This window comes from Portunus trituberculatus, chromosome 41, assembly GCF_017591435.1.
Source record: "Portunus trituberculatus isolate SZX2019 chromosome 41, ASM1759143v1, whole genome shotgun sequence".
Classification (NCBI taxonomy): Eukaryota; Metazoa; Arthropoda; class Malacostraca; order Decapoda; family Portunidae; genus Portunus; species Portunus trituberculatus.
The window spans coordinates 23,408,305-23,430,056 of record NC_059295.1 but is presented as its reverse complement, the minus strand read 5'-3'; the positions used below and the strand labels follow the sequence as shown (position 1 = coordinate 23,430,056).

The following is a 21,752-nucleotide window of genomic DNA, read 5'->3' as shown; positions in this document are numbered from 1 at the left end:
AAAAAAAAACGATCACGAACATATCTACACATATGCATACATTACACTAATACAAAGATACATACCCCCCTCCCCCCAACACTAAAAAGCATATACAGATGCACAGATGTACACATACTTACACACGTAAGCATAGACTATATACACATAGATCCACAAAGGAAGTACAACTTACCAGTGCACCTATATCATGCAGGGCAGCTGCAGGGTGCGCCTTATCATGCAATAAAACAATTTCTGGCGCATCATCGCCTGGTTGTAGGCATGTACTACCCTGTCTGATGGTGGTGACTACCGAGTTGTATTATTGTTCCTCCCGCAGCTTTATTCAAAATACGTGCCACCTAACGACATCCAGACACAAATGATGTTATCAGAAAATTTTTGAGGAGCTAAACCAGAGGCATTGTAGCCTCTTGAGGACGTCATTGAGAGAGACACGAGGCCTGTGTATGAAAGCTACTCTGTATCTGGCCCACAGCAAGTTGCAGTGCATGTTGTAAAAATAACGATCATGAACAGCTCCAGCTTCACTCTGGTGCAGAAGGATAACCTCAGGACATTGTTTCCTACAGCTGTGGTCTTGATGAGCTGTACGTTACTTGACGTCTAGATCATCTTGTGGATCACTGGATAACACATGCATCAAGTAGAGCTGTCTACGAACTGTAATTGTTTGTTATTCAGGAGTGCTGTCTGTCCGCACGCTCTGAACATTGGAGTTCTTGGATGGAACAATTAGTAACTATGCACTCCGTCTTGGTAGTGTTGTACATAATGTCATGCTCCCTGGCCTCGCATCTGGATATCAGGTCCTGAAGCGAATCACCGCGACGGAGCCATGTGGACTTTGAAATGGTACGTGTTACTCATTAAACGTAAGTTAAATATTTTTTTTCTATTTGTTTACGTTTGTGTTTGATGGTCTGGGTCGTTCTAAAATGCCTTAAAAGTTAGCTCAGATTATGTAAAGTGTGTTAGAATACTCTGCAAGTGAAAATGGCTGGATCTCAATAAATTTTTCATGAGTTTAGATTTTAACGCTTTTGTTTACATAGATATTTTTAATTCGTTCACTTCTGGTTTTAGATAAGCGTTGGATACCTGAGAAGATTGTTTGTATTGCCAAATATTTTTTTAAAATTAAAATAAAGTCGAAATGGGTGGACGTTTTAGCGGTTATAAGGGAAAATACTTTCATTTATACTTTTACCATACTTTATTTACATATTTCTTTAAAACCAATTACGCAGTAAATGTTTTGAATAATAGTTAAATCATCTATCAAGTTCTAAAATATGAAGCATTCGGCCATGGCTGTATTTTTTTCTATAAGTCATTAAAAAAATATTTACGTAATCTAGCAGTTACTGGTGTTCCTGCTTTCTGATGACGTCACAACCAAGGTGGTGACTTTATTTCTCCCTAAATATTTGCATATTTTCTGCTGTTACCATCTTTTCACTCAAACTGATCCAGATTTCCATTATCCTAGGTGGAAAACTATACTGTTTGTTCCTCAACCATTGACTTCTCATGTGACTGCATACAGATCTGAGTGTTACTTTGTTAAGAGGGATATTATTTATAGTAAATACATTATCATTATAAAAAATATTTTATTATTAATGTTTATTGCATTAAATTATTAGAGTAACTTACATCCGTGTTTGTTCATTTAAGTTCTGTATATAAAGAATATTAACTTTGTTAATCAAAAACTGTGTTTAAAAGATGTCAAAAACTATATTTAAAAAAAATATCAGAGTTGAGGAACTATCTCAAACAGGATGTTTATATACCAGTACTTTTCTTATAGTGTCAACAAGGCTAAAAGAAATTACTGATACAGATATCAAAGTAACTTATGTGAAGTAACTTATGTGGAAAATATCTAAAACTCCAAAGATATTGTACATACAACATTACTTCCATCTTTTTTCTCTCCACCTTAAAATTTACCCAGTGTCTATGAAGAGGCCAGCTGTATGCTAGTGTCACTTTTATATACAACTATTGAAGAGATTATTTTTAACCTAATGGAAAAAAGGAACATTTCAACTGAAGCACAAACATGAGAAAGTCAAGTAAAGAAATTGAACACTGAACACTGTTATATCCCAAAGAGGAAATTAATTTCCACAGTTAATTACATTACTCTGGATGAAGAAAAAAAAAAAAAAAAAAAAAAAAAAAAAAAAAAGCGAGAAAATAAAATGGAGAAGAATGTAAAGGAAAAATATGGTGTATTATATTTTCATAACCTCAGAATAACTAGAAATCACATATCTTTTGCTTCTATACCCATGTCCTTAGAATTCCTAAAAAAAAAAAAAAAAAAAAAAAAAAAGTTTCCAAAGCATTATGAAGATGTTTTGCAAAAGTGTTAGGAGTGGAAATTTATTTCCATAAAAGCTATCAATATTACTAAAAACAGCATTTTTGAAGGGAAATAAATTACTAAACTTAAATCTGGATTCCAGAAGACAGATGGTACAAGAAACAATCACTCATAGAGATCAACAAAATCATGCTTGACTACACAAGAAACCATGTTACTTATTTGTTACATATTTGTCATACAAATATCAAATTGACCTTAGCTTAAAACATGTCTGGCGAACCAAGGACAGTTCTTCCTTTTTCAAAACTGTTAATATTTTCGCTTGTTGAGTCTTCAGAGTTATCAAATAAAGACATTTTCTCTATCCTGGAAAAACAAAAAAAGTATGATGAATATAAAACAGAGCATTAAATAAGGAGAATCTCAACAAAATACAGCCAAGTTTACATCCACTGTGAAAAAAAGATAACCAAGATAATGCTTGTATGAACACACCTACGCATATACAGAGAAAGGACAAATCATTCTATTATCAAAGGAGAGAGACATTGGAGACAATTACAAAAAATCAAGGAAAGATACATCTGAATGGTTAAAAATACATCTTTCCAAGAACTACACTTACTCAGAATAGATTAAAATGCATATATTACCTAAGAAAGGTTTGATAGTGTCATGTGTGTGCTTCAAGACAATTCTTATTCCATATTTCTGACTAGCACTTTCTACTCTATTCTGGGGCCAGCACCTTAGTGAGTCTTTTTTCGGATTGTAATTTTTGTTGCCCTTTACAAAAATATTAAAGTCAATAGCAATCTTTTATTTTAATGTGATATATAATGATCTCTAAATTCATTCAATAGCATGTTTTTTACTTGACACCATCTTCAGACACACAAGCACACACTATTTATTTAACCATCACACATACATACCTTGGCCTTTTTGCCACATTCTCTTTCAGTGGCATTGCTGTGATATCAAAGGTGGAGTTTAGTGGCGTCTCATTATTGCTCTGAAACAATAACAAAAGCATTGAGAGACATGTATTTACAAGAGTAAACTGAAGGGCAAAGCAAGAATAACAAATACATGCAAGATTAAGGAATTAAATGTAAAGATTGTAAAAGACAAAAAAATACAAATAGAGAGAAAGACACTCTTGGCAAGTATAAAAAGTAAAATAAAAATATTCCTAATCTTGCACTAGAAAACAAACATTCTGTGGCATACAAAATGCACAAATAAATGGAAAAAGAAAATCTATGTATCGTTCATCTGCTTACCTAAGGTTTAACATGTTCTTTACATGTCCCAGGTAAAAAATCACTTGTCTGGAATCTTATAATATTAAAATCTCCTAAACACTGAGGTTTTCAAAGAGATATCTACAATTTAGTCAAGCTATCATAGCAATAAAACACACCCAGAGCTACTTCTAACTAGGGAGAGTAGGCTGACAATGGCTGCTGCCCTGTGCTCTAGTCCGCTGCAACTATGTATTATAAAACTACAACAATGGATTGCTAAGCTGTACCATGCTGAATGCACAAAACTACACGATACTTCTCTTGACATTACTGTACATCATCCGTAATACTGTAATATCAGTGTTATACAAAACATTCAAATTGTGATATATATTTTCTTTACATATATTGATTTTCCAGAAAACAACCCTATCATAAGAAGCATGTGCATGTGTGCTTGCATGGATGTTTTTTGTGTTCTTGATAAGGAATTTCTCTCAGACTATTAAAAATATCTAATACACTTACCTCTGAAGAACTAGATTCAACTGGTGTTCTGTTCTTGCACTTTAGAATTTCACAGTTGCACTTAACATTGCAACTATTTTCATTTCTGCTACAGGAACACTTCTTTGTGGAGCAGTCTCCTCTACACTTGCACTTCACTTCTCCATCTGAATTTCTCTTTGGCCCAATTTTTTTTATTTCCCCTTCAAAACTATTTGAACCTTGCTGTAAAAACACAAATGACAGAGGAACATTATTTGATACAATATTAACCCAATTCTACTAGACTGAACTAGATGTATGCTTTATGTTAAGCTTTCAGTTATAATCATGAATGAAAACTATTTACCAAATTACTAAATTTTTGATACTCAAATCAAGGGTAACATGCACCATTGTGATTCATTTTGACCCACAGGTTGAACTCTAAACAAAGAAAAAAAAAATTTGTTTTCAATCTCCAAACAGGACTTTGAAAAAATTTGCTTCATTTCATTATGTAAATGCTGAATAGCTCTGTATGTATAGATCTCATAGCTGTTCAACATTTAGATCCAAGTCACTCATATCATAGCATACAGTGGGAAACTAGAAAAGTCTCCTTTACCGTGATAGATTTAATTTTTCTGAAGAGAGGTGTTTTTCTCCAATCAGGATCTTGCTTTTGGCTCGATTCATTATCATCATCATCTGTTTCTGAATCAGATTCTGAGAGGTACGGCAAGGTTTCCTTTGTCTTCACACTGTTAGGTTTGGTCTTTATGAATGTACGTCGTCGACCTTGCTCCGAATTGCCAATTAATGGTGGCATCTGTAAGTGCAAACATTTGAGTAACAGTTACTTTTCCCAAACAAAAAACTTCTACAGTTACTAAACTTTCTTAAAAAAATTGCCATTTCTGAAACATATACTGTGGCATCCAAGGAGGAGAGCACAAGAATCTAGTGTATTGACCCACTTGGTGTTGATCCCTAAACAGAGACAAACATATTGGATAAGTGTCTTGAAGCCTCCCTCTTGAATGAATTCAAGTCATAGAGGTTGGAAATACAGAAGCAGGCACAGAGTTCTGTAGTTTAGCAAAGAGTGGGATGAATTAAGAATTAAGAATATTGGTTAACTCTTAGAGAATAAGAGTGAGGGAAAGAAGAAAGTCTAGTGCAGTGAGGGAGTGGGAGGCAAGGCATGCAATTAGCAAAATTAGAAGAGCAGTTGCCATGAAATAGAAGATAGCAAGAGATGCAACATTGCAGCAATGAAGAAGAGGCTGAAGATATGGACCTTATTTTACAAAACCTACTTTAATAATACATCTGTAATCCATATACTATGTTCAAATACTTTACCTCATTTTATGTTTTTCAATATTTCTGTCACACTTTCAAACAATTTATATGCTAGAGGGAGCTCTAACTTACATGTAAACATTATAGAAACATTTGATTTCCCCCAAAAAGACCTATAATACACAACACAAAACAGCACAAAAATTAAAATAATGAACAAGTATAAATATATAGGAAACAATGATCATACTAATCACCCACACTAAGAAAAAGCTTACCAGATGAGTGCTTGGGGAATGTATCATCTGTTTCCTTAGTTCTTCACACTCCTTGGTCTTCTCCTGAAGTAACTCGTGAAGATGTGATAAACGTGCAATTTCTTCTTCTTGGAATTTAAGTTTTGCCTTTAGAGTCTCATCTTGATGTTCAGTGGTCACAGAGTCCTGTGGCTGAATAGAAGATTATAATTATAATAGGTTAGGTTTGAAATCCCATATCTTAAGTCACATTTGTTCTCCAAGTACAAAAGTTTCTGGAAAAATTCATCTTTCCGTATAATTTTTCAAAGACCAAATTTCAATAATTTCTGAGTTCCACACCTGAAAACCTGACTTTTCCACCAGGTCTCCAAGTTTGTTGGTGTCGGGGAGGAACAATGAAAGAAAACATGGAGATGCTATAGGTAAGATTTACCTTTAAAATCACTTCCAACTATACACACTATTTCTCAACCTTGACTTAAGCAAATACCTTCATTAGCCTTTTTAAAGAACATTATTTAGGACTAGCAGCAAAGCATATACAAGAATAATGAAAATTTACAGATGAAGACTGTAATAATTTACATACCTCTGTCTTTGACATCTGTCCAAGAAGGAAAAGCACTTTCTCTTCATGTTCTCTCTCCATCCTTGTCAGCTCTTCTCGATGATTCTCCTTCAGCTCCTTCAAGTGTGCTTCACTTGCATCCAATGACTGGGCCAGTTCATCATATTGGCTCTACAACAGATCAGTAATGTCACTAGATAATTCATCTTTAAAAATGTGTAAACATCTATCACTGCTTGTCACCAAGAACTCTATCATGGGGATAGCCATGAGAAGGTTCCAAAACTGCAGCCAATGGTCTCACAAGAGGACAGCTAGGAAAAATATTGGACCAATTGTGAAAACCACGATTATGAGTTCAAATGATACTTCAGAACAAACGTCAACTATATATACACTAAGGAAAGTCAGCTTGGCACCTCACCTGCAGATCCTTCATGTCTGCCTCCTGTGTTACCTTACTCATCTGATGGTCTGTTGCCACACGGAACAAGTAGTTCATGGCACATTTAGCTTCCAGCATGCTTTGCATAGACTCAAACCTCTTTTTGTTTGAGCCATCTGGGAATATCAAACAATGCACAACTTAGGAAATAGTATTACAAATGATTTAATAATGCAACTTATGTTTTCTCTTATATGTCTAACAACTTCAACACATGTAGATGTTTAGTCATAAAAACTCACCTTCATCATCATCCACAAACTTGGCCTGAAGATCACTGATCTGAGCTGTTCGCAGCTGAAGACAGCTCTCCAAGTCAGCCAGTTTATTTTTCAGCTCACTCATCTTTGGTGAAGAGGGGTCGCTTCTGCTCATTTCCTTCTAAAAAAAAAAAAAAAAAAAAAAAAAAACTATGTATTGTTTTGTAAAGTAAATGTGTAATAACAAAAAGTCTACAATGATAATTTTATCTCCATAAACACATTTTGTGAAAAACTTCTTTTTATACTCTATATTATAAGGAAATTTGTTCCCATCAATCTAGTGAAGCAATGTTTAAAATTTAACTGAATATCACCTTGGTTTTGTTTATTTCCTGAGAAATGGACTTGCGATCCTCAATCAGAATCTCCAATGACTGCTTGGCTTGCTTCTTGACAGACACCACCTCCAGTTCCCCATCTAACCATGACCTGGAACACACACAACAAATATTTTACTAAAGATAATGAAACACTAAGAAATGAAGAATGAATAAAACACCCACTGCTATACAGCTATGAAAAAAAGACCCAGTGTTACACAGTTATGAATAAACACCCATTGCTACATCTATGAAAAAAAGACCCAGTGTTACAGTTATGAATAAACACCCTCTGCTACATCTATGAAAAAAAAAAGACCCACTGCTACACAGCTATGAATAAACACCTACTGATACACAGCTATGAAAACAAAGTTAGGGAGTTCCAGGTCTGTATTATGAAAAAATTAGCAAAAAAATCTATTTAATGATTGATCTTTACCAGCTAGAGTAAAAGAATCAGCCAATAACAAGCTTATAAAAATGACAATGCCACACTGTTGGAATGTATAATGGACTCAGAATCACACACAAAAGGAAATGCACCCTCTTAACAGAAAAAAGCCAGTTATGGTGGAGAAAGCTCCACTGTAAACACCTCACCTCATGCTCCTTGCTAAGTCCCAGTTAGTGTGACATGTTTGAACAAAAAATTGAATACATTTTAGTTTCACAATGAAACTGGACTGTTTCTGTTTAGCAATGAAACAACTTTGTACTTTTACCATCAACATCTCTATTAACTATATGTGATGTCAATAATGATAATAAATGAATGCCATACTAGTTACACTACAAAATGTTTTTCATTTTTGATACAACATATCTAGATAAAGAACAAATGGTCTTATAGTTTACATGTTATAGCTGAATCAGGGATGGGAATGTTATCAAAGCTCCAAGCATATGAGTATTCACAGTATAATCAAAAGAAAATGAACACAAGAGAAAGAGGAGTTGGACTATCCACAAGGCCATAGCCAGTCTCAGCTGTCAAGTTCATATTTTTCACTTACATTTTGATCACTTATAAGATTATGTGATATCTTAAAGGGATTTTCATCCTTAATTATTAACTAACATTCACTCTGTAACAAAAGATCATAAAATACTAATCAAGTTCCTTAGCACCCATGGACTCAAATAAGACACCCACAGATATTTGCTACCCACTGAGAAATATCCCACTTACATGTTTATAAGCAATCATTAAGCTTAGTGCATCAAGATTTGAGGTTCTAGATTAGTTCAAGCTGAATAGAAACAAATATGGACCTCAATACACAAACTTGACTGAATCCTGTGATAAAAATACTTACTTGATGCGATTCTCAGTGCCTCCAAGGTCTTTAGAAGCTGCCCTCTTTTCAGATCCTGCTTTTTGCAGAGCCATGGCATCCTAACATTTTAAGATAAAAGTGATTAACTTTTGTTTATGAAAAAATGTAGGATACAAAAAAGTAAAAAATATATAGAAATAATATTAGTGCTAGTCGGTGTTTTTACAAATATCAGCAACCAAGTGATTGCCCAAACACACAAGAAAGAATCTTTGTCTACCTTGAGCCTTTTGTTGATAGCAATGGCTTCTTCCATTTTCCTGCGGAGGACATTTTGCTTTTTGGAGTGAAGTCGCTCCATCTTCACAATTTGGTATTGTTTCTGACGATCAGCCTCCTTTAGCCTTGCAACCTGAAATGGAAAGAATGATACAAATCACCAAAGCTAAAGAACAACTTACACAAAAGTTTTGGATTCACTTGAGACTATGGGATAGATATAATCTATACCTATATACTATATGGCTGTGAACACAGAGCTGGTCTTACAAAATAGAAGGTATCTATCTATGACAGATGACCAATTCCCCTAGAGATGGTCTAAACAAGGCACCTTACACTCATAACCTCTCCAGTCCCCAGTGAAAAGGATCGTCTCATGGCCCACTTTATTATTAGGAGCCTAAGCACTGTACAACTAGCCACACATCTACAGCAAAGTTTGACACCATGCACTGACTATTTTTCCCCCTTCACAAGGAATGTTGCCTACCCACCACCTACTCCTATCCTGTGAACACAACAGATGCAAAGTATATGTGCTTCCTATAGAGTGTCCCACACTCAAAGTCCATACACCAACTTATATACTACAACAAGTGACCCAACACTCTTTTCAACCATTTGGAGCATCACAAGGTTGAAATCTTTCAGTCCTCACCTCTCTGTCTTTCTGAGCCTTCCACTGTCTAAACTTTTCACTGTCCTCTTTCATTTGGCGGATGAGTTTCACTCTGGTTGCTTTCATAGACTGAAAAATGAAATAAATCAAACATGTAACTTATAAGGAATATATATCTTTCTTGAAAGAAGTAACTATACAACCTGGCTTACATCCCAAGCTGCTGTAAAGGAAAAAATATAAAGATTTCAATGACAGTCTGAAAATCTTTCTCCTGAAAATGGTAGAATTTATAATCTACAAAAGAATTTTTGATAACATAAGACTGGTGTCAATAGTTTGTATGCATACATATAGTATAATTTAAGCAGAAGGCTACTTTTATGGTGACCTAAGTTTGGAATGTGTAGGCTGTACATGTGTATACAGTACACAGTACAGACTAAGAAAAGAACAAGTTACTTCATAAATAGATTAGAGATGTACCGATAGCAAAATTTTGGCCGATTCCGATACCATCTAATTGGGCCGATAGTGATACCACTACCGATACTACTATTTATAGTGATTAGTGCACTGGACACCAGGTTGAGTTGGTGGACGGCGAGCGTTATCAGATGGGAGGCTTTGTTTTGGGGGATGCTGTAAGTCCTTCTGAGAACGTTTGTGAAATAGGAGCATTTCTAGAAGCTTCTTGAAGCCATTTGCAAAGGTAAATTCAGTAATTGGAATGAATATCTTCTCAGTCTTCTGATTCTTGTCAGTTATTTTAAATTCTTACTTCTTACTCCTTTAGCAACCATTTGGTCTTGTGCATTTTTATTATTAATTTTATTGACGATATTTTGGCGATCAAAAATATTTTTAAAATTATTAAAATTGTAAAACAGACACAAAATATTAGCAAAAGAAACTCATTTTGTTGTGTATGTTTCTCTTTAATTAAATTTGACATCCTTTGATATTAATTCACTAGACATTTGTAGACCAATTCAGAAAAATGAACTTTCACCCAATCTTTTCAATTAAATAGAAAAAGTTTAGTTTATTCTAAATTTCTAGTGTATTGCTATGATCTTAAATAATTAATATGCAACAAATTATACACAATGCACATGATTACAAAACAGAATCGTTACTTTCTTAGTTATGGAATTTTTACATCCTTAGGTTAACACAAGTAACTCAAAAATTAAACTTGCATTAAAATTAATATACATATATAATTCGAGCTTCCACCTATTCCAGTATGATATCTTGGAAAAGGCTAGCACTAGCACTGTTAATTATAAATCAAATAAGAATATGCTGTTATTTACAATAACGCAAAATGCCTAACTATATATATATATATATATATATATATATATATATATATATATATATATATATATATATATATATATATATATATATATATATATATATATATATATAGTTCACCTGTGTGAACTTTGTGTGGGTGGAGGAGCAGCGTCTAACTGAGCGACAGTGAGTCGTGAGAATGTGTGGTGACTCATGACCGACCGTGTGACAGGATGCTGGAGTCCAATTTAGAGGTTGTGGCTTATTACCACAGAAAACAGTATTCTATGACATACGGTAATCACCACGGAAACTTAATACGCTGTATTATATTAATTTGGTATCATCAATATCTTATATCGAATATATCACTAAGTAGGAAATTCCTTTTAGATATCGGAAGAATCGGCATAAAATAAGCCAATACCGATACCCAAAAAATGGGCCGATACCGATACCGATGCATTGGTACATCTCTAAAATAGATCACTGTAGGTCCTCCTCTTACCTGGATCTCTGAGCTCAGTTTGTTGACCTTTTGCTCCGATTGTTCCTTCATGCGTATAAGCTTAACCTGTTCCTTCTGTTTCTGTTTAAGATTTGCAATCTGCATCTCCAGCTCTTGAACTTTCTTTCGTCGCTGTTCTGACACCCTGAATGACATAACAAAAAAGTTAGAAGTGCATACCTGAAAGGGGTATACAAAAGGGAGGGTCTTATAAATTTGGAAGGAAATATCGTACAAGCTGCTAATATGCCGACAAACCACCTATATTGCCTCAAGCATAATATTCACAGAGTACAAAGCAGTCAAACCTACTTGCTAGAAGCTGAACCATGAGCAGCTGCCTTCAGCTGCTGCATGAGTTCATCTCTTTCCTTACTGAGAAGGTCAATATGAATCTCAAGCTGCTTCTTTTCTTTATCATGTTGATCTCTCATAGCCACAAACTGCGTATCATTGACAGCCATCTTGTTCATCAATTCCTCTTTCATTGCCAATGCTCTATTCAAACCCTGAAATTATATAGTTATTATAGATAACAAACCTCTGAAGTACACCATTCAAGCACAGACATACATGACACCACACTTGCAACAAGAAAAACTGCAACACCTTGGCACAGTAGAACTAAGTGGACAAATACCTGAAGCTCCTCATTTAGCCTGGCTTGTCTCAGTGTAAATTCTGTTCCAAATTCCTTTGCCATTTCTTCCATGTTGCTCCCCTCCTGCTGCACCTCATTACAAGGAGCATCAGAGGGTGCGTCTGGCTGGGGCATCATTGAGGTGTTGGTGGAAATGTTGTGGCGAGAGAGTTCATGATCCATTATTGCCTTGGCTCCTCGGTGTTGTTCAGTCTGTTAAACATGAAAAAACATGAGTAATGGACAGCTTATCTCATGGTTGTTAATCAATATACATGAGATTTTAACATTTATGACTTCAAATATCACTTGAAACATTGACTGTGGGCTTGACACAAACAAATCCCAATGATCTATACCAAAGTTGAAATCTCACCTGCAATTCAATGATCTTAGCCTGCAGTTCTTTGACAAGGTTGATGTGATCCTCAAACTGTGGGTTGGAAGACACGTCTAAAGTCTTGTTTAAGGTCTCGTATGTCATTCCAGTTTGTGCAAGCAGCTCCTCCATCTTCACCTTCATACGCTCTCTTGACATTTCCGCCTGAAAAATATCCCCCAAGTCATCTTTGACATAATTTGACAATTTTCAGTAACTATAAAGCTAACAGAAAAACAAGGCATGACAAGACAAGGTGTTTAAGAAGGCAAGGACAAGGTGTGACAAGTGTACTGTGAAGGATCCTTGCAGTGTTATCCACTCTCATGAAAATGAAAAGCACAAAGACTGGTGATGCAAAAGACATTCTAATATAGGATGTGCATGACACCAATCCCTCACCATGATTGCTTTCTCTGCCATGTTGGTGTTTTCATCTAGAGCTGTCTGCAGTGCATGAGTCAGCTGATTTATCTCTTCCTGCATTGCTTTGTTCCGACTTAGGAGAGCATCCACCTGTCAAGGAATTATTTGAGAGGTAAATGTTATTCCATACTAATAAATCAAGTTTAAATATAGTCATAATTTGTTAATTACCAACCACAAATCTAAATATGAGAGGTGATAAGAGACAATCTAGCAATATTCATCATCTTTTTTACTGAACTGATAGATAAAAAGTTTGAAGTATGTCCATAAAGCTTTGGGGGCATAAGGGATTCTGAAAGGGAGCTAGTTAAACCTTCCAGAATGTAAGGGGCATCCCTGCTAATTTGGCAGCTTTAAGTTAAAGACGTAATGTTTATTTCCTAGTGATTTTATTACTTTATATCTACTTAAGTGCACATTTATAGTGTGTGCTACAAAGTGTTAAAACTTTGGTGAGTTAGAACAATGTTAAGACTAATTCATCACATGTATTCTAGTCTCTTAATTTCCTTTGACATAATCTATACATGGATATTTTCATCACTTGCAAAAATATTACAAAATCAAAATTGACAAACTCCAAAGGCAATAACTTAAAACTAATATTGGTTGGGATGCCTCTCCTATTCTAGAGACCAATGTTCCACAGTGTTTACTTATCCACATGTGTGTGTTATCTGAACCTCATGGATATGAGAGATGAATGTACTTACATTCATACTAATAAATAACTAAGAACCATTACCCACAAACCAAATGTAGCATCATCATAATTTTCATTTAACGTCAACATTTCCCCATTTAGGGTGGGCTTGGATGAGCGATGACTGCTTTCCACAACTGGCGATATTGTGCCATATGTTCATCTATTCCCAACAGATTCATATCCTGTCACACACTCCCTCCACCTTTTCTTTAGCTTTCCAACCCTCACCTCCTCCACCTCACTCAACACCCCTCCCACTGCCCTTCTCATGTGACCAAACCATCTCAATCTTCTCTTCCTCAGCTCAACAGAGAGGTCTTTCCACTACCTCACTGCAGGACCTCTCATCTTGCCATACATCTCAGCATCCTGTGGTGACAGGTACATAGAATATGTCAGTCTGTTTGTCAACGCCCATGTTTCTGCTATGTACAGAAGAGTAGATCTGACACAGGCTTCGTATACCAAAAAACTGGCAATTATTTGCCATGCAGCTGCTACTCTCACCTTTACTGCTCTCTCTGCACCAAATATAACACCACACATCAAAATACTTACCTCCTCAGAGGAGCTCACAACTGTTCCTCCAGTGCCATTGTTGGAAGCCAACAACTGAACCTGCAGCTGCATCACCTGCAAGATACATTTCTTTAATTGCCTGCATATAATGTGCATATAAGAACATACTGACAGAAGAAAAGGAACATGAAGTGAAATTTACTGTGGCATAAGGGGATCAACATGTTAATTATTAATTTTTGTTTTGACTTCCATAAGCTGGAGCAAAAACGCTATATTGAATCACCTGTTGTCTGAGCTTAGCCAGTTCGGCAGCCTGAGGATCCCTGTTGATGATGGGCTTGTTCTTAATCTTGCGGGCACGGTCAGCATAACGAAGAGTGCTGAGGGATTCCTCTAAGTTACTATCAGCAGGGGACACACATGCCACCATTACAGTGTGGGAGTTGCCACCTAGGGAGTCTGCAAGGCAAGAAATATTGTAAATGTCATGACACTTGTATGTAACAAAATCCACCACTCAATGAATACAAAATCTTAGCACATGAACATTTCTCAACTGTACAGAACAACTATTAATACTCTTAATTCATAGTGTCAGAGATAACAAAATGAGAATGCTTCTTTTTTGGCTTCTCTTCTGCCCAGTAGAGATGTTTTCAAATTTTTACTATTTTTCTCCACTAAATTTTGCATGTAGAAAGCAGTAACTGATGATACAAACTTTTAAAAAATTTGGATAAAAATACATAGGCAAATTAAAATAGAAATACCTTGCAATAATCTAGTCAGTTTAGAATCTCTGTAGGGAATGTGGCCTCTGCCTCCTTCCTCACAGAGAGCTGAAATCACATTGCCAAGAGCCAGGAGACCACGGTTTATGTTGACTCCCTCTCTGAAGCGCTCCCCAGTGGCACCAGTCTTCTTGGCACGCTCACTACCAGCCAGATCCACCATGTGAAATTTAGCAGACACAACACTTCCCCTGAAACCAAAACTAATTGTAGGACCATTGATTGAACAAAAATCTGGCATAACAAGAAATAAACACAGTACTCAGAGAGAGAGAGAGAGAGAGAGAGAGAGAGAGAGAGAGAGAGAGAGAGAGAGAGAGAGAGAGAGAGAGAGAGAGCACATGTACCTAGCCAAAAACATAGTAGTTTGGCAATACAAATCCATATTGTTTATAACAGTTAATCTTTTCACATGAAGCTCCACCATGTCTAGTTCTTTGCAGCACCAACTTAAAATTTCACATGTTTTACTCAATTGCTTCAACTCACTTTATTCACATGACCAAACCAATACAATCTATCACCATCATTACTTTGCTGACATGTTACATTGCATAATTACTCTAGTCTTCTACTGACGGCTATCTCTCACTGCAACAGAACATAGAAGCTTTGCAAATCCTCATATCTGATGCTCCAGTTTTTGTTGTCATTTCAGTGAATACATTTAATCTAATGAACAAACTTATCTATCCAAGAGCAGTGAAAGACATGCTGGCTTACCCTTTCTTTGTATTTCTTTGCTCAACATGCATTGAAAAAATAGCATGCGATCTGCTTGAGTGTGCGTTCATGGCAGTGGCCCCTGTAGCCCGATGTAATGCACCCTGTTGGGGAGGAAATGAGAGAAAAAATAAAAATAAATAAATAATAAAATAAAAGATAAATAAATAAATAAATCGGTGTCAGTTTCCTACCTTCTGTGCATATATATTAGGTTAGCTTTACCTTCTCTTTTATCATAAAGATAGATGATGAAGTATGTAATCTATTAGTAACAGCAGTATTGGTATGCCACATCTATAAACTTTAGAAACTCAGTTTTACACATTATAATACAAGAAGTCCATCAAGACATCAAGACCTAGAGATTATTTTTCCTATTATTGGTATTCTTTCTAGAAACTGAGAAAGAGAAGTACTTTATCTTGGAACCAAGCAATGACATCTAATATCAAATTCCTACCAACCATGTTCAACAGTAGTGACTCATTTCTATAGTACATAGATTGAAAGAAAAGCAATAAGGCAATTGAGGCAAAGAAAATCAAGGTATGTGAGTGACTGTAGTTGCAGCCAGATGCTCTAAAACTCAGAATATTTAAGAACATGGGCACAAGAGCAAGGCAGATTGTTGGGCACAGATAAAACATCCAGCTTTGGAATGGAAGTGAGGTTAAAGACAGTAGGCCTGTAACATATTCCTTGTATAGTCATCTACAGAACAAGTGGCTTATCTTACTGTGCACTCAAAATGATAAACAACTGATGATATCTACAAAGAATACCTCACCTGTTCCAGACACCTCATGGTCTCTTGCATGCTAGTAACAGGTATCTCAGTGACACCAACAATTTTTATCCCTCCTCTTGGATCTTCTCTGATATCAACAACACATTCTTCCCTATTATTTTTACCAGCAAGAAGATCAAAGAGAGTTTCCTTATATAACTGCAAGAGTCAGAAATTCAATAGTATTAGTAAATCATACAATTTTACTTACAACAGAATATTATGCAATAAACACAGTACTGATATGGCAACGGAAAAATGGGCAGAGAAGTAAAGAAATTTGACTGAAGGGGTCTAGCATAAACATGAAGGTGTGGGAGTCGAGAGAAGTATTGAAAGGCCTTTCTTTCAGTGGAGTCTTGAGAAACTGATGTATACCAAAGTACAAAATAAACTAAGTCATTGTTATTACAGTAAAAATGGCCACATGTACATAAAATTAAAAAGTAAACATTGATATATTCCCTCTCAAAAAACACTAAGACACTGTAAAGGGGGCATGCATGGAATAACTAGTGCATGCTGCTGAACCTTGGTATGTAAGGATGTGACCAGCTGTGATATATGCAAAGCTCCTGGAGTGTAGTAGGGTGTCCCACAAGACTATCCCTCTCCACTAAGGGTGCCTGGAATTAGGTGTAAATGATGTGTGTGAGTCTGTGGTGCTTGGTCTGAGTCATCTGTGTGGGGGTTGTCTGCTTCATATAATGGTATGTATACAAGCTTGGGATATAGTTCTTTCTAATACAATAAAACCTTATATGAAAACTGATACTTAGTTCAAGCCAAAACACACTCATACTTGACATACATAACCAAGAATAACTCAAAGGGCTCAAGTATCTCTCTCAAGTTACTAGATATAGATCTTTTCATCTTGGGAGAAAGAATGAAATTAGCAGCTATATACATATACATGTCTTACCTCAATAAAGGAGATTTTAACTAAATATTCATTGTCAGCTTGACTAGCAACACCCTCAAATATGTCCTGCACAGCACGAGGAATGATGCCAGCACCCTCTGAGTTCTCTATCCCCGGGACATAAGCTGTGCCCATGGTGTGGGTTTTTCCAGATCCTGTCTGCCCATATGCCAATACAGTTACATTGTAACCTGAAAGTAAAAAAATTATAAAACATCCATAATGTTTGTGACTAGTATTTCCAACACAAAGCACTGTCCTGGCAATTAGAATAAACTAAAAAGTCAGCAGAATAGAAAATAAAATACACAACATGCAGCCAAATTGTTGATAGTGACTAAGCTGGTAAGCTGGAGTGACAAGCCTAGTGTGCCTTCCCGACGGATATCTGTGAGCATAACCCACAACAAAAAGCTCTACCTAATGCCTATGGGATGAAAATTACACTGTATAATGGCTCTCAACTACCTGGTGAATTGACAAAAGAGAAAGGCAAAGAAATAACTAAAAGAATTTCATGAAATTGAAAAAAATTATAGAACCTAGTGAGGAACAACATATATATATATATATATATATATATATATATATATATATATATATATATATATATATATATATATATATATATATAATGAATTATGAATGAATATACATACATACCTTTAAACAAATTTTTTACAACATTCTTCACAGAAGTTTCATAAACGTAGCCTTGTGTGCAGTCTGTGGCATAGGCGTAGTCATATGTGAAGGCTTTGTCAGTTCCTCTGACCACAACCTGATTGAATGAAAAGAAAAATAAGCTATTCATCTTTGTCACATTCCCTCCACCAATGTCCTAATGCAGTAGTAGGTGAGTCAAGCTCCACTCCACTCCTGGATGGAGAATCCGTACAGTTCAACAGGTAAAGAATGATGTACCTGGACTGTCATATCATGGATTGATCCCTAGATGCCCCTATTCATGACTACCCCTAGATCAGCTTCCCTCTCCTTAATGTGTGGCATTACACTGGTTGACAGCAATGAAGATTCTTTATAAAAAATCCTACGTCAAAGGAAGAAAAATATAGCGTGTGGATTCATGGGATACCAATTCACATTTGTCTATTGAACATATTACATTATTATATAAAGAAGAGAACTTCTAAAATAAGTAATTTCTGTGCTTGGACTTCCATCATATCTCTTCATGTTGATGAATGATAATTTGTAAGAAAACTTATAACACTGAACTCTACCCAAACAGTCTTTAACTACCTTCCTAAACCTACCAATCAGAAACTATGTAGATCAAGTAATAATGTGATTAACACACAACTCATCAAGAAGACACAGAACACCAAACCTTATCATCAATTAAGTTAAAGTAAAAAGGCAATAGGATAGTGTACAATCCACTAATACTACTGTCAAAATACTCAATTACATAGATAAAGTTTTAGAATCCTATTTCTTTCCACTTTACTCTCCAAGCTCTCTGTTATGAAAAATCACCTTGGCAAAACTGTCATCCAATAGATAATAAATATTTCATAATCTGTGACCTAGTCAGGCAATTGCAGCAACGTGGCATAGAAAAAGAACCATTACTTTATTCTAAAGAAGTACAACATGCACTTGCAGCAAGCCAGTTTCACTGTGATTGAGAGAAACTTTAGAAAACAAGCACAGCAATAGTGCTGACGAGAGAGAGAGAGAGAGAGAGAGAGATAGATAGATAGATAGATAGATAGAGAGAGAGAGAGAGAGAGAGAGAGAGAGAGAGAGAGAGAGAGAGAGAGAGAGAGAGAGAGAGAGAGAGAGAGAGATAATGGGCAAGAACACGGATGACATGACATACTGACCTGTGGGGAATCATGTGTGATATCAATGCTTTCCTGGCATCCTTCTCGTATCTCTCTGACGCTGAGGGGCCGCAGCCGTACAGCCACCCTTACTGGGATCACCTTGCCTGTGCTGCTCTCTTCACTGGTCATTGTGTACCCTTCAGAGAGAGTGAGTTATATTTTTATATCAGAAATAAGAAAAGAATGTTTCACCATACATCACATACAAGTCACACTAACAGATTTCTGCCTCAGGTAAGGCACAATTTCTATCCTTTCTGCAACTTTATCTCAAGTTTCCTTTCTGAATGTTCTATTGCAGCTGTGGTAGATGGCAACCGTTCTTCTAAATTTATTAACAGTGGTGTTCCTCAGGGTTCTGTCATGTCACCCACTCTCTTTTTATTATTCACTAATGATCTTAACCAAATTTCTTGCCCTTTCCACTCCTACGTTGATGATACCACCCTACATCTTTCCATGTCCTTTCAGAGATGACCAACCCTTCAGGAAGTCATCAGATCATGCAGGAACACAGAACGCCTGACTTCAGATCTTTCTAAGATTTCTGATTGGGGCAGAGAAAACTTAGTTTGTTCAATGCCTCAAAAACTCAATTCCTCCATTTATCAACTCGACACAACCTTCCAGACAACTATCCCCTCTTCTTCAATGATACTCAACTGTCTCCTTCTTCCACACTGAATATCCTCAGTCTGTCCTTAACTCATAATCTTAACTGGAAACTTCACATCTCATCTTTCACTAAAACAACTTCTATGAAGTTAGGCATTCTGCAGCGTCTCCACCTGTTTTTCTTACCCCTCCAACTGCTAACTCTAAACAAGGGCCTTATCCATTCTTATATGGAGTACTCTTCACATGATTGGGGGGATTCCACTCATACAGCTTTATTAGATAGGGTGGAATCAAAAGGTTTTCATCTTATCAACTCCTCTCCTCTAACTGACTGTCATAAGCCTCTCTCTCACCGCCGAAATGTTGCAGCTCTTTCTATGTTTTATCACTATTTTCATGCTAACTGCATGCCACCCCTCCTCCTGTGGCCTTGTTGCACAAAGCTTTCTTCTTCCTCTCACCCCTATTCTGTCCAACTCTAATGCAAGAGTTAACCAGTACTCTCATTCATTCATACCTTTCACTGGTAAACTCTTGGAACTCCCTGCCTCTGTATTTCCATCTTCCTCTGACTTGACTTCTTTTAAGAGGGAGGTGTCAAAACATTTGTCCCTGAATTTTGGGTAACTCCCATGTCTTTTAAGGAACTGGCAACATAGTGGGTCTTTTATTTATATATTTTTTTCCATATTTTGTTGCCCTTGGCTAGCTGTCCCTCCTACATAAAAAAAAAAAAGTATTCACAAGGATGAGAATGTTTTGAGTGGTGAGCTTGGGTACCGCTTGCCACTATCACCCGTGTTGTCCCTGACCTTAAGGGTGAGGATCAGCGGCAGGCATATGACCTAATCTGACGCCTCATATGCGAGATAAGGTCGAACATCTCTCTTCACCTCACACTGGCTGCCTGATTTATCTGCTCCTGGTGCAGTGCAAACCCAACCCTCTGTCCAAGGACTCATATTAAACTCATTTACTTTCCTTGTTAACATTCTTGAGCAGACTCCGGCAAAGGAAACCCTCTAACGTTGACTTTTCAGCCAAGCTGGGGCCAAGCACTTATACCATCCTCTTTTTCCTAACCTAACAATACAGACCACGGCAAAACATCAGCATTATAGAATATTGGCTAAAAGTGAAATAACAATGACAGCAATTTCATCTGACGGTTAGGTTTCCTTTCGATTCTTTCCATTCATTTCACAGCTGGTTCTTTGCCTTGGAAATGCGTTCTTTTTGGCCCAGAAATGAATTGTTAATCTCCCGAGACGAGTAAGAAAAGATTACTTCCACCATCAATTACTTCTACTTATATCAGGGGAAGCCAAAACAATGATTTACCTACCTGAATAATGGTATGCTGCTGAAAAAATCCACTACCTCAACTGAATGGTGGCGCGCACTCCTCCCACCCCGTGTTTTTAAATGTTCAGCCTCTCGCTGCCTCGCTGGGCCGCTCACCTCTCTGCGCCTGCGCCAAGAGGGATCCTGCCTCTAATGTACACGCTGGATCACTCTGCCCGCCAGTCAGCCACAGATGTATTCTGTTCATGCCGTTGATCATCATTATATTCGTCTCCACCCATCCAGCCTGTAGGCTGCTACTACTGAAAACGTCTATAGTGAAGTGGGTAGTGGGTACACTGCCCGATAGTGTAGACGCGGCTTTGCACTCAAGTTAAACAGGAGTGAGAGAGGTCAAGGACTGGGAAGCTGCATATGCTTACTGTCGGGAAAGTTCATACCTGATATAAGCCTGAGTGATGAAAACGCAAAACACTAGATACATTCTGCGCTTCACTTGTATCTTAATTCCTAGGTAGAGGCAAAAGTTTTCTCTCCAATCTACCCGACCGTGTTAACGCTTTCAGGAAATTTCCTTGTTTTAAGAAGCGGATTAATTCGTAGATAGATATGCATGGAAAATGTATCCATGACTTATTATAGATTCACCCTGGTAGATTGTCAAAAGTACTCATATATCAAGAATCGCGGCGCTAGAAATAGAGAATAAAAGAACTATCATAGTCTACCTTACAAACACCTCGTTTTTTCTTTTCCCTGTGGAGATGAACACTTGCTGTAAAATTATTCAATGCTTTGACAAATAACCATAATTGGACACGATGACGAAAAAG

General features: G+C 36.6%; 1 protein-coding gene and 1 long non-coding RNA gene across 3 annotated transcripts; one reads left to right on the top strand and one right to left on the bottom strand.

The window, feature by feature from the left end:
- The first annotated feature begins 172 nt into the window (after nt 1–172).
- Nucleotides 173–14,199, top strand: LOC123516805. Of its 2 annotated transcripts, none has more exons than XR_006678286.1 (3): nt 173–649; nt 6,012–6,070; nt 13,696–14,199. It is a non-coding gene; the product is annotated as an uncharacterized LOC123516805 (long non-coding RNA). The 2 variants fall into 2 exon arrangements; XR_006678285.1 differs by having other exon boundaries at nt 173–858.
- LOC123516803 (chromosome-associated kinesin KIF4A-like) lies at nt 1,603–21,066 on the bottom strand. The gene is made up of 26 exons (XM_045276482.1): nt 20,960–21,066; nt 18,994–19,133; nt 17,807–17,924; nt 17,144–17,334; nt 16,219–16,377; nt 15,429–15,532; nt 14,685–14,896; nt 14,198–14,373; nt 13,951–14,025; nt 12,660–12,773; nt 12,255–12,422; nt 11,879–12,091; nt 11,551–11,747; nt 11,239–11,383; nt 9,465–9,554; nt 8,805–8,936; nt 8,564–8,643; nt 7,239–7,353; nt 6,904–7,042; nt 6,641–6,777; nt 6,238–6,387; nt 5,667–5,837; nt 4,709–4,912; nt 4,123–4,326; nt 3,280–3,359; nt 1,603–2,710 (listed from the first exon to the last, which is right to left on the bottom strand). The coding sequence occupies exons 2-26, from the start codon at nt 19,123–19,125 to the stop codon at nt 2,605–2,607; spliced, it is 3,612 nt and encodes a 1,203-aa protein (XP_045132417.1). The 5' UTR covers nt 19,126–19,133; nt 20,960–21,066; the 3' UTR covers nt 1,603–2,604.
- Nucleotides 21,067–21,752: the final 686 nt, after the last annotated feature.

Excerpts from the sequence above, each read along its gene's own strand:
- LOC123516803 (XM_045276482.1), bottom strand. The coding sequence starts at position 19,125 with ATGACCAGTGAAGAGAGCAGCACAGGCAAGGTGATCCCAGTAAGGGTG. Across the intron at positions 16,378-17,143 it reads TTAAAATCTCCTTTATTGAG|TTATATAAGGAAACTCTCTT; the intron begins GTAAGACATGTA and ends TGACTCTTGCAG. Across the intron at positions 12,423-12,659 it reads TGGCAGAGAAAGCAATCATG|GCGGAAATGTCAAGAGAGCG; the intron begins GTGAGGGATTGG and ends GATATTTTTCAG.